Source organism: Syngnathoides biaculeatus, chromosome 13, assembly GCF_019802595.1.
Source record: "Syngnathoides biaculeatus isolate LvHL_M chromosome 13, ASM1980259v1, whole genome shotgun sequence".
Taxonomy (NCBI): Eukaryota; Metazoa; Chordata; class Actinopteri; order Syngnathiformes; family Syngnathidae; genus Syngnathoides; species Syngnathoides biaculeatus.
This window is the reverse complement of record NC_084652.1, coordinates 10,786,944-10,804,626: the sequence shown is the minus strand read 5'-3', so window position 1 is coordinate 10,804,626 and position 17,683 is coordinate 10,786,944. Positions and strand designations below refer to the sequence as shown.

General features: G+C 41.0%; 1 protein-coding gene across 1 annotated transcript in view; it reads right to left on the bottom strand.

Moving 5' to 3' along the window:
- Positions 1–17,683, bottom strand: part of camsap2b (calmodulin regulated spectrin-associated protein family, member 2b) — a 43,327-nt gene that overhangs the window by 14,239 nt on the left and 11,405 nt on the right. Inside the window, exons 4-10 of the mRNA XM_061838694.1 lie at positions 12,482–12,661; positions 11,256–11,339; positions 4,421–4,562; positions 3,270–3,409; positions 554–644; positions 364–459; positions 53–122 (exon numbers count right to left, since the gene is read on the bottom strand). Of these exons, the coding sequence (XP_061694678.1) occupies positions 53–122; positions 364–459; positions 554–644; positions 3,270–3,409; positions 4,421–4,562; positions 11,256–11,339; positions 12,482–12,661 (803 nt within the window). The remainder of the gene's footprint in view (positions 1–52; positions 123–363; positions 460–553; positions 645–3,269; positions 3,410–4,420; positions 4,563–11,255; positions 11,340–12,481; positions 12,662–17,683) is intronic.

Below are 17,683 nucleotides of genomic sequence, written 5' to 3'. Positions count from 1 at the left end.
TTTCATAGGATAATCTGCTTCAGAAGATAAGGGATGGATTTTAGGTACAAACCGTCTCTCCTGTGGCCACGTTCCAACACAACCATCCCCAAAGGACATGGAGGTAGATCTCTTCATCACCACTAATTTAGAGGGAAAGACAGAAATTTCAGTAAAACACAACAGTCCAGTCATCCCCGCTACTCGTGAGTCAGAGCTGTGAATTGCCTAAAATTTGCGCGCCTTCTCAAAGGTTGGCCGACAGAAAATTGACCACAAAGCACAACTTTTCCGTTTATGGTCGTTTTGTTTTTCAACGATGTCTATAACAGCTTTGTAGTCTTTTTTGTCATCTCGCTAAAATAAAAAAATAGAAGTATATACCTTCATCAGAGAGCTCCTCTGGGCTATCAGGTCTGTCCACATTGTTCTGCTTGGACACAGGAGCCATATTTCTACGGGGTGTTACAGGCTCACAGGCTGCAGAGTTGGAGAGCTTCCAGTTAGTTTTCACAATTGCATTTTCTATCAATTTCACAAATGCCATTATTGATGGTTAAGTTGCAGTCTGTACCATTCGGGTCAAAGACTCTGGGTTGCACAAAGGACGGTTTGACCACTTCGAACCACCAGAAAAGCTCAGCCAGAAACACCAGGTAGTTACTCTGCGATGACACACGGGCACACACTTAATGGAAAAGTTATGAATGTCAGTTTACACAGCGAAATGGAATTTTGGCTGTGTTATCTAGCTACATGAATGGGAAAAATATAAATATTAGTATCATGCAGTTGTTCACCAATGCAAAACTACACCCACAATATTAAATAGACTGTTAAACATCCCGCCTCTTTGACGAGTCATTCAAAACCGTGAGTGTATATTCATGCAATGTTTCCATTTATATCGCACCTGTTTCCACATGTGCTTGTTTAAGAATGCTGGATGATGACAATGTTCTCCAAGGCATTTGGCTGATCTTTTGGGTCAAGGCCTGGGTTGCTAAGTAACTGGATAAGACGTGAGAGCACGTGTACTGTACTGTACTGGGAAATCTGTACAGGCTTTACTGTCTGGGGTGTCTAATGACAAGGCTCCCGAAAGCAGTCAAAATTCCATCTGGAACGCAGTTTACGCAAGTCATACATGCCCAGTTGCCACTAGAGTGAGCCCATCTGCCACCAGTGGTTCTCAATGAGAGCTCAGATACCTCATTTTGAACAATGCACTGTGAGAGCTCATGGTGTGAGCTATCGATGTTGTTTTGGAGCGAACTAAGAATGGTGCGCTTGAATACAAATATATTGCTTTTTTACTGATTATATTATATTGATATATCGTGTGATTACTTGTTTGACTTGCATGGGTTTTCTCCTGGTACGCCGACGTACTTCCACGTCACAAAATCATGCATGGTATGTTAATTGGAGACTAAATTTCCAATAGGTGTGAATGCGGGTGTGAATCGCTGTTTGTGTGCTGCCTCTCACCCACAGTCAACTGGGGATGGGCTCCAGCTCGCTCACAACTCAAAGTGAACATAAAGACTATACAGAATGGATTCATGGACAGCTTTAAAAAGAACCGGTCTGGTGAATATCAAGTGTTGTGGTGTTCACAAGAGGGCAGCAACAAACAAACATGCTTTGGAAGGGATCTCAATAGTGATGTTTTCTAGTCTGCAAGTCAGCTGTGCCTGGAATGGGAATGTTTCCGCCCACACGCTCTACACACTGTTTAACAACCAAGACTCCGCTGCTTCGTCCAATTCCAACGCCACAGAGATCCTATTACATGGCGAGTTGGCATTGATGAGCCATAGCCACAATCTTTGGTTGTATTGTGTGTAAAGTTCCCACGTTTTTTGTTGTCGAACAAAAGCAGCGGGGATGACGGCGGGAGCGGACAAGAGAGGCAGGCAGAGACAGGCCAGGATTGGGAGGGTCTTTCCTCTGTACTACTGAGACACGCGGTCATACACAGACTGTCATATTCATCTCGTCTGGCGGCGCAGCAATACTCGCTCAAGCAAGAAAAAAAATCTTTAATTGTCTTCACGTCCTTGCATGCGCATACACAGGCGCACAATAACAACACCAGTAAGAGGCAGGGAAGCAAGCAATACACACACACACACACTAAAATATTTCCATGTTTTTCTTCGCGTGACTCATTTTCCCCTATTGGTCATAACCCGCTGTCTTTCTACTTATTCTCTAAAACAACTTTTGTTTCATGTCTTTCAGCTGAATCCACAATCAGAATCATAAACCATGACTTTCTGCATCTTTTCCATTCTTTTATAATATTTACAGATTTTTTTCCCCCAGGAAGATTAATCACACTTTTGGATTTTGAGTCATCAAAATTAATTCATTGAAAGCTCCATCAGGGTGACTTTCGATTTAAAAATTACCACCGAGCACACCAATCGGACTCCCCCCCTCCATCTTTGGATTGGCATAGGCGTTGACCTGATCGCTGGGCTTGTGGCGACCTGTACCGCGTTTCATATATCCATCCTCGGTTAAGGCCAAGAAGTGTGTCGAAAATAGGAGCCCCAAAAATAATTGTGCGATTAATCTGCATTAATAATTCATGATAAATTCTTTGATATCAGAGTTATCTGACCAATGAGTTTTCGCGACACAACCTCTCATTCGGCCAATTTTTTTGTTCTTTGATTTACGAGCCAAAATTCCAGATACAAACGTTGTATGAGCAGTAAACTCAACTCAGCTCAATTCAGCACAAGTTGGGCAGATAATATGCAATTCTTCAAAAAAAGAGGCTTGAATTTAAATGTCAAACTATGCATAACAAAAAAAAATACACATGTATTTTAAATCCACTGAACAACATTGCCTTCTGCTATCTCAATGCTACACACAATACGAAACACCGTAGATGGGCTAACGAATAGCATTAATAGTCTTCGGGCTGAACTATCATAAGCTGTGAAACGAGTGGAGTTGAGCTCATTGGTGCCTCATATCACAATTTTTGTTGAGAATTCAAAGCAAAAAGAAAAAACAGCCAAATGGCAACACATAAAAACCCAGAACCTCTCCACATGACATCCACGAGTCCACCAGTCTGTTTGCGTGGGCACCAATTCCATTAGTTTTAATATGTTTTCGTCTCCTTCGTTGATTGTTGGTGTGTTGACCTTGTAAATGTTTTGCTTTGTTTTTCTTTTCTTCTGTTTTACAATTTCATAAATCATGTCAGTAAAAATTTCTCTCATCTGAACGGAATTCGTCCAAACCAGTTTCATGCGCGCGCCTACCTTTATGGATGAATGCGCGTAGAGCATGTCCTCCAGGCTGAAGTGGCAGCAGCGGTTCAAGTTTGCCCTGCAGAACTCCTGCACCAGCTGGAGGTTGTACAGACTGTCAGCCAGAGACATGATCTCCTTCAGGCAGATATCTGCTCGGCCGGGGGCGGGGTCAAACGTGCACAGATGGGAGGGGTGACGGGAAGTAGAGGGAGAGATAAGGCGATGTTTACATGGGACACAAAATATTTCCTACAATGCCAAACTACGTTAAAAAAAAAAAAAAAAAACACACATAAAGTAATGGAAAAATAACATGACTTAATTTAAGCAAAATTATTTCCCCATTAAAGAGTAAAATAGAAGTAAAAACAAAATGTCGCTAACCTCTCAAAACATACTCATAACCAATGACAAAATCTGAATAATAATAACAATACCTTATTAATATTTTTTTGCAGAGCAACAACAAGCATATTTTTCCTTGATTAAAAATATTCAAACTTCAAGTGTAAGCAGTTACTCGCTTAAAATTACTCTCGAAGGAATGTATGACAAATTTGAAACAGGATGAATCATCAGGAAATGTGCAGTTTGTCATACGACACCTATGAGGACCTTTTTTCAATCTATCTTTTACGGATTCAAACTGTCAACAAACACACCACTTATGGCATTTTTGAATTGATGAGAAATTTAACCGACTATCACATCTGGCGCACACGTGCGTGAGAGGGCTCAGAGTGCCGACACTCGAGTTGTTTATCTTAGAAATAGCAGCAGCCAGTCCTCCAACGTCACGCAGCCCTTGTGACCAATCATAGCCCAACCCAGAGCACTTTTAGAAAGGAGATTGCAGAGCAAAATGGCCTTTGTTTCTCTTCCTTTCTTCCTGCCTTGCAGTCTTTCTAAGGTCATCGTCAGACCAAAGTGCTTTTGTTAAATGCCGAAAAGCCAGAATGGGTTTCTTTAGGTTGGTGTGTAGCTGTTTTGGCACTTAGTTGGGTGGAGGGATGTCCATACTTTTACATTTTCCCTATTGGGACATTTTTGTTTGGTGACGTGCCATGAGATTTTTCCAATGGGTTCCTTGGTTGTAACTCTAGTGCAAAACAAAACAAAACAAAACAAGAAATGTCTGCAAACAGGATGCTAAACCCCACCTTCTAATCGAACAGCCTGTGGGCAGTAGAAATGCAGCAGAGCCGCTAGGGCGCAGCCATCTGTGTTATCCTTCAGCAGGTTGTCCACCAGGGGGAGCAAAGGTGCGCTGCTCTGTTGGACATGAGGCTTCCTGTAGCGAGCCTGAAACCATGGCAACGACACAAAGACATCATTACAAATATGACACTCTTATGTGTCATCTGGCTGGTTATACGCAGCTCTTTTTTCATGCACACAAACTGGGGAGGGACGCAAAGGGTGGCAAGACCAACTGCGGTTCAATTAATCATGCAAATAACCAGATGCAAGTGCTTGTTTTTACATTGATTGTACACAATGCAGCATTGTGCAGCTACACAAAAAAAGTCAGTGGCATCTAATGACTGTATTGCTGAGAAATTACCAAATGTAATTTAGTTGGTTTGACAATTATTAGCCTACTTACTTCCTAAAAAAATGTATCTTTGTTCATGTAAGCCAGTGATTTTATAGCAACCGGCACAAAGATTAAATGCTCTTCCATTGGAGGGAAGAATGTACAATGAACCTGTTTCCACCAACTTTTAGCTTCCTGGCTGCTGCATTGAGATGTTGCCTTATTATCTCTAAGTAATGTTTTTTCTTCATGATGTCGTCTATTTTATGAAGCGCTCCAGTCCCTGCTGTAGCAAAACAGCCCCACAATATGATGCTGCTACCTCCATGCTTCACAGCTGGGATGGTGTTCTCAGGTCTACAAGCGTCCTCTTTTTTTCTCCAAATGTAATGTTGGTCATTACGGCCTAACGGCTCCACTTTAGTTTCATTAGACCAGCAGAAGTTAAGATCTTTGACTCGCTGTAATTCTGGAGGTGTAATGACTTAATTCTCATTGTGTGGCCTTTCAGTCCACCTACGTGCACGACTCGTTCCACATTTAATAATGGCATGACACTTTCTTACACTCTTCATCCAACATCTTCACAAGGTCTATAGCTTTTGTTGTGCAGTTAATTTGCACATTTCAGACCAAAACAGGCTCATCTCTAGGACACAGAGCCCATCTCCTTCCTGAGTAATGTGATGGTTGGACATTCCCATGATGTTTATACTTGTATCATTGTTTGAACTGATCAATGTGGCACCTTCAAGCATCTGGAAATTGCACCCAAGGATGAGCCAGACTTGTGGAAAGCGACGAATCCTTCTCTGATTTCCTGGCTGATTTCTTTTGAGTTTTTCCCCATGATTTCAAATAAGGAAGCAGAGCGTTTGAGGTGTGGCCTTAAATACATCCCCAAGTGTGAGTCAATTAACTCACATTTTGTCAGTTAACCTATCAGGAGCTTCCAAGGCCATGACCTCAACATCTGGGCTTCCCCGTGTTCAAAGGCATAGTACTTTTTGTGTATGTAAACTTTTGACCTTGAAAAAAATAATGTAAAGTTATCCAAGAAATTCTCTCTGTCATTATTGTGGCATTTAACAAAATTTAATAATTTTGGTGATCCTGATTGACCTGATCCGATTGAGGTAGCATGCAAAGACGATTGGAGGTGGAATGGGGGAAATGTGATACGATTCTGGTTAGATACAAGGGTTGGGGAGGGCTTTTTATGACTAAATGGACTTACAGGTACAAGTCTCCAGTACCATTTGTTGGGAGACTTGGTGGTGGAAGATGATTGGACAACAAGAGGAGAGAGTACCATTAGGGCTAGTAACAAGCACATTCTGTTACTGTATGTACCAAAGGGACAATTGTTCCTAAAACTAAAAAACCCAAGGGGTTTAAATAACACATCATCAATGTACACTTCCTTTTTTACTATTTCATTCCAGGTATCATACATGAGGCTATCGTCATCATTTGTTAGCTTTGGTTCTGCAATTTTTTAAAACAATCATACCCTCACCCATAGTTTGCCACTTGACATTGGGAAAGCATTGCAAATGTTCTGTCATCGACTACACTTTAGTCCCAGTATAAGAAGCTTCATGGCTGTCACACTGTTCCAGCGCGTAGGACATTGGCAAGTATCTCAAAAATATGTGTAGCACTCTACAAGTTATCCATAAACACAAGCATCCATACAACTATATTTGTCACAAACACTTGCGCGAGGAGGTATCCGTTTCATAAGCGGTGGAAGTAGCAGGACTTAGGAAGCATGGTTTTGTTGAGAACAGGTACTGGTTCGAGAAGCCTGACGTTGGACAGTGTGATGCCATAAAGTTTCTCAAACTGGCTATGAAGTGCAGTCAGGGACATAAAAATGCTGATGAATCAGAAAAACGCTGCTACAATGCCGATCAAATATCAAGTGGGAATGATGTGCTCCAAAAAATTGCCTTGCCTAAACTGTCAATTGCTGATGGCCTCACATGTGTCTGGATGATACCTTAACCAAAATGGAAAAATGTGAAATGGAACCCACGCTATGTACAGAAATGTAATGATACAATAAAATCTTTTCAAATCTGTATTGGAACATAATAGAGTGTCTGAATAATCTAAGACAGCAAGAGTCATTTAGAATTACATTGTAACATACCAATAATATTAATGATATTTTGTGATCAGGACACAGAATTCGATGCCTGCTCAAGAGCCATCACAGCTAAACAATGACGTTCTAACCTCTACATGAGCAAGACTAACGTGTCAACAGTGACTATAGAGCTCGTGCACGTGACGTCACCATTTTCATGTCGGCATATTGCCGGTCAAAAAGGGCTGCTCGACATTGTGGGAGACATTAAACCATAGGAGAATATTTACAATACCCGAGACCTGTTGTGCTGTTGGTTATCACAACAGATGAGACACATATTCAGAGTTCATTCTATAGCATACCATCTGAAAAGACCAGACAAGATCGATGGATTTCAGCAATTAAACGTGATGGATGGTGCCCAACCAGATACACACGCCTGTGTAGTGATCGCTTCATTTCAGGTAGGAAATATTCTTCTCAATCTCAAATTCCCAAAAAGTATTTATATTGCCAAGTTGGCTCATTTGAGAACAATGCATATTTAAAAAAACTGTCACGGAGGTTTACGGAGGTCAAGTGTAGCTGCAATCGCTTCAGTGTACATTCCATGGAGACGACTCCGTCTTTTTTTTTTCAATCATAGTTAATAAATGCGAGTTTGCGTAAAACCAGAGGTCATTTATTTAAATATTGGTATTTGTATTGAATACTAGCTGAAAAGATCGATGGGCTACAGCAAAGGTTAACGTGTCGCCGAATGCACTTCTGCGTTCATGAGCAGTCAAAACCGTCACTAGGTGGAATTTATTCCTGATGAGAAGTGATCCAGAAACAAAGTATTTGTATGCGTCCAGACTTTTATACGCTTTCAAACTTTTCCGTGTAAAACTCGACGACTTACTCACCAGATATGTGTGTATATCCAGTTGTCCAAGACAAGCGGAAGGAAATAAACAGTCCAATTTCTTATCGGCGAAAACATCGAGTTCGGCATTAAATATGGGTCCTCTATGCTGAGTTTGTCTAATTTTTCCACGTACCTTCGTTTATATTTCACCTTCTAAATGTTTAACGGTATCGGACAAGACCGGGCGTCGTGCTACAAGACACATTTCCATGTTGTCTCCAACCGACTTAGTACTGAACAATGCTTTGCTAGACCGGCAATATGGCGAGGTAAACAAAAGTCACGTGATTTTATGACTTAGGTGCACGACCTCTAGACATTTGGTGCAAGTATTCGCAGTCTCCACCCACAAATGTGCCGTGCAATTAGTCTTAAGACCTCCATTATTTATTATTCATACTGTCCCAAAATAGACAAAGTGTCTTGTGCTCCTGCATCAGCCTATGGCGTGTGTGTGTCTGTGTGCGTGTGTGAAATTGGCTCCTGCGAGTGTGTCGAGCTCGATGAATAGACGTCTGTTTGAGGTCCCGGCACAGTGAGCGAGTGGACACTTTAAAAAGATCTCATCTCCCCCCATTGTTGTAACATGGAAATTACAAGATAAATAATGTGTGGTATATCAAGGATTCATTGTGACACGCTTGGATGAGTTTGGTGTCGAAGACCCCTGACCTCAACCCCTTCCAGCAGATGAGTTACAGCCATAAACTCCACCACAATTTCTATTATTTTTCCTTCCTGTAGGTGTCATGGCTTGGATTTCTAATATCTCAGTTCAAATCCTATGATCCAGGAGAACTGCTTCAGGGGAACTCCCACAGCAGATGAAAAGCTGGTCTTTACTGATCAAATTTAGCAATATGCATAAAGCCGCAGGACTTTTTTAAAAGTGATTTTGTACCACAACTAGGACAGCCTCACCATATTATTCTGCCACTGTACATAATACAACCATGCATGTGTATTGGGGTAGTGTCTTTTGGAAAATGGTCATGTGATGCAACCATTGTTTGCTGACCCAGATATTGCAGTACTTTTTTTTTTTTTTAACTCACTGTACTTTTTCATTGGTTCTGTTCGCTCCAGTGCATAATTGGTTGCATTTCTACTGTGAACCATTATGAAGGATACCAAAACAAATTATCTGTACCATACACAGACCTTCGGTTGGCGGTGCTAAACAAGGTCTTACAGTACCTAAAGGGTGGAGCTAGACATACTGTGGTCGATTCATAATGCAATTAAGATTGGAAAAACAGATTGCCTTCTTGTAATAGACAGCAATTTACTAAGGCTGGATTAACATTGCACGGTTCAAGTGACAACTCCAAATTTTTGTTCTCAAGCGGCACTATTTGGAGATGCGTCAAGGCAGCTTTTAGGGAAACAATTATATGGAAACAAATATGTTTAGTTCAGCATTAGACCTTTTTCAAATTCAGACACCAGCGGGCCTAAATCAACACGGAACAAGTCAAAAAAGGTGAACTAAACGCTATGTAACATGTAATATTTGCATTATTGATGTATTACTGTTTACTTCTGTGTTGTCGCTGTCATGTGTTAATACAAGTTATATAGGTGATATTTGTTTTATACGTTCCGTGAATTTATTCACAACCACATGATTTATTTTTTCCACTTTACTTGTAAACATACACGGAAAAAAGAGACAAATCTAAATTTGACACTTGGACCTACAGTGTCTTCTTCTTCTTCTTTTCCTTTCGGCTTGTCCCATTAGGGATCGCCACAGCATTTCATCTTTTTCCATCTTAAATCCAGCCTAAAAAAAAAAACTAATCACCACTAATGCTGGATATCTTTTATTGTTTACTGTGTTGTACTCCTCAAATCGCAGCATGGTGAGCAGACCTAATTTGTTTCACTTAGTTGACCTTGCACTGTTATGTAGCCGTACGTTTCAGTGAGAGTTGTGCGTTTGTCCCTCCACGTGCTTGTGTCATACGGTTCTTGCATAACCGCACCACTCCTCTTTTTTTTTTTTTTTGCCCCAGCTGACTGAGCATCCGTAGCCCTGTCTCCCACATTTTCCCCTCTCGCTTTGATTTTGCTTTCCTCCTCTGTCCCCCCTCCCCCTCCGACCATCTTTGTCCGCTTGACAGCAGCGCCACAGCTCATGCCAACATTTCTCTGCAGCTGGTGCATGACTGAGCAGCTCATCTGTCCGTTTGATTTAGCAGGAAGATCTGTGTGAACTACAGTACTGTTTGAGTTGCTTGTGGGGATGCAAACATGCCACTATTTCTAAAAATTTTATGCTTGGCATTCAGCAAGGGGACACAATAATAGTAAAAGGGGAAAAAAGCCAAGGAAAATCCTTTTCCTTGTGTTCAGTCAAAAAGAACTCAGACTTTCAGGGAACATTAATGTACTTAAAAAAATTTTACGCTGAACATTATGTACACAAGCAGTAGTGTGAGTGATCCAATAGAGCAGCTCCATTAACAATTTTGCATTCTTAAAGAAAATGTTGTGACTGTCCGAATAGCTTATTACACACTTATCAACATGTTATGTATGATGTTACTAATATTTACCTATTAAAGTTTGGGGGCTTGGGGGCAGGAGCACCTTGCTTAGCTTTAACTGTACTTAGTTTGGCCCTCCGTACAGACAAACCTTTTCCGGTACATAATTAACTGTATCACTAAATGATGAAATGTCTAGATAATTTTACATGGAGTTGTCACTTATACTAATGCTAAGCTAACTTTATTTTGGTTGAAAAATAGAAATTGGGCTGAACACTTTCAACTAGATAGGGACACACTTAGCCTCTAGTCATCAGCTGTTTAACAACTTAACTTTTTAGGATAAATTCCATTTGTTGTGGTCTTCAACTTTTTCTGTATAAGACGATATGTACAGAGGATATAAGAAGTGCACAAGCCAGTTGAAACCAAGAGAAATCAATTCAAAACATTTTCCACCATGTACTGTATGTGGCGTATAACCTGTACACCTCAACATTGTTGCCATCAACATTTTGGTGGCAGGCTCATCATGCTTTGGGGCTATTTTTCTTTTTCCAAATGGGCCTGGGACCTTGATCGATGTGGAATGAATTATGAACAGTTCAAAATAGCAAACAACGTTACTACAAAACTTTCAGGCTTCTGTTATCAAAACAAACAGAAAAAAAGCCAGGAAAACCCTACTAAAACATTTGAAACCTATTTAGGGAGTTCCACAGGTAACTGGGCATGTTATTGGTATGAATTATCTTGGGTTTGTTGTTTGTATCACAAAAACCTGACATTTGAACGGGGGCTTGGAGATATTTTATATCCACACTGGCTGGTAATGTTATGGCAATCACATGGCATATTTTAGTTGGACCAAAATGGTAAAATAAGAATGAAATAGTATGTGAACCCCTGGTAAAGGAGATCATAAGCTAATTGTGGTAAGATTTGGTGTTTTTACTTTGGGCGTTGCGCTTGATTCTTGGTGGGAAACTTCTCTCAGCTTCTGCTCTTCCATAAGAATGTCCCTCAGGTGCTCATTCACCTGTGGAGTGATAAAGATAGCATAATAAAGGTCATATTTCATAAAAGCATCTAATCGGATAAATGCTGAGTGAGTCTTGAGGGGAGGAATAACATAAAACCAAGAACAAAAAAAAGAGACCACACATCAAATAAAACTTTGCTTTTAGTGGTATCTTTAATTACTGCCTTTGCTGTCTTAAAAGCTTTCATATAAACTGTGATGCAACATCTTGCCCTGAGGTTGTAGGAATTAATCACCCATTCCGAAGCATGCAGTGCAAGGTCTTGAAAATTGAAACAATTCACCGTGTGTTTTGTGCAAAGAAGACGTGGTTGTCTTTCCCTTTGGGTGGAAATTGTGAAGATGAATCACATGGGGAATGGGAGTAATCAGGACAACAGCAGAATCCATATTGCATTTCTTGTACAATTTTAAAGACGTTCAGTGTTGTACTGTGTGCTTCTGATAACATATCCTGTGCTTTGAGTAGCTAATACGCAATAGTGTGAAGATGCAGTCAGAGAGATGAGACCCATCCAGAGCTGTTGGGGTAAGCAGTTAGCTACAGGTCTATACCTAGACTCCGAAAATGCATCTCCTTTTTGGGCTGACGTGGGAACTTGAGAGTGCCTTGTTCTCTGCTGTGAGTGTGTGTCTATTGCAGCAAGATAAGGCAGAGGAATAAGATGAGAAAATGAATAGTCCAACGTGACTGCTCATTTGTGGACAGGGGCCTTAACCTAGTGTGGTCGCTTTAGAGTGCCTTGTTGTCGCGGCATGCAATAGGGCCTGGGGTCCCTTAGATATAGTCAAGCCACCAGAGGCTTTAGGTGGAGATGTTTTCACAGCTCGAACGTAATTATGTGGTAAAATAAGAGAGATGCTAGATGAAGTAGCAACCACGATTCCAGGTACAGTTGAGCAGGTGAGGTTTTGCACTCATTCAATGGACACGCCAGCTGTCTTTGAAAGCAGCGATGGTTTGTTTCACGATTTTGATACGTCACTTTCATGGTGATTTTTTCATTTTTTTATTCATAGCAGTCATATTTGGCATGATTGTTAACGATACACTTCTCTGTCATCCGTCAAATTCGGAAGACGTATTTATTCTCACTGTACAGGCACAGCAAGGACATGCGTATGAGTGCGCTTCTCACCTTGTTGAGCCAGGTGGTGATGGCATCCTCGGTGTCATAAGGCAGTTCATGGACGTGCGCGTCTGTGTGCGATGGTCCGGTGGAACAATGTCTGTTGATGCAGGACATCACCCGTTCCACACTCATCATCTCCACCGTGTACGCCATCATCAGTGTGTCTATCAGTGCCAGATGGGAAGTCTGTGGAGATGAATCAAAAATATAAGAATGCTAATTGATAATCAGATCCAGTAGAGAGGTGTTAATTTAGCTAAATGTTTCATTTAATTCCACCAGTGCATTTAAATGGCTATGGGAGGGCTCGACAGTGATGGTGAAAAAATATTAAATAAAATAAATGTAAAATATAAAAAATAAAAGTAAAATAAAATAAATATAAAAAAACAAAGAGGAAAAAGTTTAACTTCCAATTATGATGCCTGATGAGCTGTGACGCATTTGTCACATTTGTCACCATAACAATGAATAAAAATGCCATGATCGCATTCCAGCCCCACAAAAAACAGCAACAATTTTTTTCATAATTTGGTGTAAAATAATGAAAATAGCACTTTTCAGTACTGTACTCTAAAAAATGAGTTAACAAATAAGTTAGTTAGTAAGATGCAGTGATATTCGTTGTTTTTCCCAGAGAACAAATAATATATGCCAGCGAGTATTAATCAAAAGTGAATTGTGACTTCTATGTTGTCTTCTCACGAGCATATAAATGACATAATCGAAGAAGAACAATTAATACACCATAGCGCCAGGTGTACATGTGTTACATGTTCTTCTCCCCTCCCTAAGCGTGTTTTAATAAGTCTATTGACACCCGCATTTTTGGAACAATTAAACTCACAACAAAAATAATTACCCAAATTGAAGATTTATTCTGTTCACCACATAAATACCTTAACTGGAGAAAGGTATTTCCACATTAAGGTCTTCATTCATTATATATATAAATTTTTTTAACTATTGCTCTAACTGGCGAAATGATGGAAAAGCTGTAGAGTGTCAGCCTCACAGTTCTGAGGACCGGGGTTGAAATCCTGGCCCCGCCTGTGTGGAGTTTGCATGTTCTCCCCATGCCTCCGTGGGTTTTTGTCCTGGCACTCCAGTTTCCCCCCACAACCCAAAAACATGCATTAATTTGAGACAAAGTCACTGATGGTGTAATGGTACACATGCCAGACTTTGGTGCGGGCAGCGTGGGATCGATTCCCGCTCAGTGATGGTGTTGATATCTGCCTTGTGACTGACCAGCGACCAGTTCAGGGTGTATTCTGCCTTTCGCCTGAAGCTAGCTGGGATATGCTCCGGCTCTCCCGTGACCCTTGTGAGGATAAGCGGCTCGGATAATGGATGGATGGATATTTTGAGACTCTAAATTCCCCCTAGGTGTGACTGTGAGTGCGACTGTTTTTTGTCTCCATGTGCCCTGCGATTGGCTGGCAACCACTTCAGGGTGTACCCTGCCTTTTCTTCAATGAAAGCTGAGATAGCCTCCAGTACTCACGTGACCCTAGTGAGGATAACCAGCTTAGAAAATGGATGGATGGATATTGCCCTAACTATTAAGAATGAAATATTTAACAAAGAGCATAGCTGTTCTGTTCTCCAGTTGAGACAGGATCGATAGTATCTCTACTGCTTACAACCAAGTAATGTATTTTTTAATCAACTCACCCAAATAACTTGAATAATAATACTTGAGTATTATGGCTTATTCTAATACTGTATATAATATTCCTGCACGGGTGGCTCTTGGCTTCTTATGTACTTATTCAGGCTTAAGAAGCAAAGCGTACTGCTGCCGGCGCTCCTTGTGAACTTCAATCCCACTCTGGCTCGTGATGTTAAAGAGGAGCTTTTCTGGCCTCTCCCCACCACTCCAGACCTGCTTCCCTTATGACATTTAAAACCACTCTCCAAATGAGATGTCTGCTTTGGCGCTGCACGTATTTGGCGCCACTCACTTCACGCAAATGCATCTACCAGCCATCAACACCTACACAAAGCTTGACATTCTGCTGGCATTTCTAATCTAGCTCGAGGCCAGGCCAGGCAAGGCCTTTTCGACCTCCACTTCCCTTTCCGGTCAAAATGCAGCTCCATTTAAAAACATTGCGGCAAAGCAAAGCATCCATCCTAACTGAACAAACATCTCAAGTCAGCTGCTCCGTGACCTGCAGGACCTCATCCTGGCAGCGACGGTTCTATTGACGAGTGTTTCCGTGAAATATAAAAAGCAATGACTGGTGCGTTACTACTTCTCTATGTGCTCATCCTGCCAATCCAAACAGAGAGTGCGCTCGGAAAGAAACATGCCCGCTGGAAGCAAACTACCGGCACCCGAGAAGAATAAGTATGATACATGATACCAAAACTTAATTGAAAGGGCTACGTGTCAGCAGCACTCTTTCATGATTTCATAACAGGAAAATCTAATGTATTTGATCTGAGAGGAAAATTGTGACTGGTAAGGCTCACTTTTCTCATCTGGAAAAAGCAACCTGATGCACAAATGATTTATTTCATTAAGGAAACGTTTAAAAAACACACACGTGATTTTTGATGAGTAACAACAATAAATATGGAGTGATTTCTCTTAACACTCTAAATTATGGTTGGTTAACACGATTAATAATTGTTGTCCAATTACTAATTAATTAATTACATTAAAAATTGCTTCCCCCTTCTCGGCAAAAAAAAAAAAAAAAAAAATGTCCGTTCATCCATGAACGAGGGCAGGAATCTGTTCTAGTTTACAGCAAAGGTGTCATGTTGAGTCAGGTTCTTCCACACCAAACTCAAACAAGCTGCCCACGAGAACATCTTCTCTACTTTATTTGCGGTTAATTACAGGGATTTTCAAACTGTAGGGGTTACTTGCTGACTTCTATGGGTTTAGATGTGATTGGTTAATGGGCTCTTGGCATATAATCTGCCACAAAAAAATGGCTGTTTCTAGAAAATGTGTGGTCACAATGTGCGAAATGATTTAATCACAAAAACATATTAAAAGGAGTGTGTAGACTTTTTATATCCACAGAATTAAATAAGTTTATATTCATAGGTGGAGCCAAATACTTTTGTACATGCACCGTTTACAAATCGAAATTCCTGTGAGCTGGCACATTTCTTTAAACATGTCAAACATGTTCCAGAATTCCAACATTGTACAAACATTGGCCAATATTTGACATCACGTGCAGAGTTAATGCAGTGCTACTAACTGACTGCGCTTAGGGCAAAGCGACTTACGATTGGAGATCTAGGAAAGATTTAACAAAACCTGCTGCACTTTTTTTTGTGATTAAAGCTTCCCTGAGCTGAGGTTCATTTCACATTAAAACTCCTTAATCATTAATCAGGGTAAGACGCTTATCTACGTATTTGTGGAGGTTCTAGGCAGAGAGGCGCAGAGAATATTAATTTACTGTAGGCATGACTTGGTTTGATGGGGATACATATGACATATGTACTGTAATTCCTGGCTGTGTAAATGCTGCAAGTGCCCATATTGAAACCCACATTGAAACACGAGATATTTATAAAGATGGTACACAAAGTGTTTAACACTAGCGCCACTGCGCTAACATGGTCGGTTAAAAAAAAAAACATACCGTTAAAAATCCCTGACACATGGCAGTAACACGCTAGCGCAGCGCTAACAGGGCCAGTGTCAATGTCACTTACTTTTGTACATATATTCCACCGGTCTCACGCTTACCTTTTCTGCTCGAGTGCCCCTTGCGGCCGTTAGAAAAAAATGCACAAATTAGCTGCATCACCGCATAAACCGCAGGGTTGAAAGCATGTGAAAAAAGTCGGGGCTTATAGGCCGGAAATTACAGTATTTAAGAAATTGAAAGAGTTGGTATTAAAGCACTTCATGACATTGTTCTTTCCATTTTTCACCAGGCCTTAAAGAAAGGGGGGAAAAAAGTATTTCTTGATCATAAAAAGGACGACATAGTGGAAGACTGGTTAGAGCGTCTTCATCATGGTTCTGAGGTTGGGGGTTCAAATCCCGGCCCTGCCTCTGCTGAGCTGGCATGTATTCATTTAGAATGAATGAACGATGATGATCGTCAACATTTTTTGGGTAATCTTGTCTGTTGCTAATCCTATTTTTGTGAAGCGCTTTTCTGCAATGATGGTGACAAAAACGCAATTGTGAATTAGCCTCAGCGCTTCCAGTGTCATTGTCTCCCATTACCCAAAGATGGGGGCTTTGGATTTTTAATCATTTGTATTTTTTTTTCTTTGCCGGTCTTTAAAATATCGCTTTACATCCAAACCAGTGGCGCAAAGAAACTCGGGAACTATTGGTCTAATGTACATGTTAAGCACACTATGCATGATGTACTTGGACTGAAGGTCAATTCAAAAGACACCTGGAAACTGTCATATGGACTTAAAAGCCATGTGCTGTGTGTGTGCACGCACAAGCGTAAGCATGCGTGCATGCAGAAGCAGGAATGACACTCCACTCACGGTGAGAGACATACCTTATAAGGGTGTGAAAATTGCAGTGGTCACACAAGAAAGCCCATCAGTTTTTCATCCTCACTGTTGTTGCACGACTGTCTGTGTGAACGGGTGTGTGTATGTCTATGTGTATGTGTGTGTGTGTGTAACCTTGCTCAAAGGCATTTAAAAAGCTCAATGGAGCTGAGCAAACACATAAGTATGCTTCTTGTCCCCAAATTTAAAAAAAAAGGATATTTCTCTCCCGCGCCTGAGGGGTTAATTCAATTACTCCTCCACCGTTCTGTTCTCTTTTTCACGTCTTTTAATATTCAGCATGCAATGAATGGGGGGGGTCATGCGCACATCGGTGAAGGTCTGACAGACTTCGCAGTGTGTGCATTTAATGGAAAGGGGAGGGGTGGCACTCATTTGAGAGTCAATGTAAGACCCCACCCTCCACTCTGCTGCAGTACCGCACGTCATGTCCTCCTCTGCGTCCTCCCTCGTGCTTTTCAATGCTTTTCCATTACTCCTCATCTCGCTCTTTTATTAACAGTTTCTGCTCGTCAGCATAACTGTCCCCCTCCCCTCCTTTTTTTCTGCATCAATTTCTCCTCTGACTGACTGACTTACTACCACACTCCTCCTACTCTACCTCAACATGAGTTATTCTTCCTAAAGTCTTGGGGAAAGCACGAGGTCATCATTTTCACTGCCTATAACTCAAGAGTGAAAAGCAAG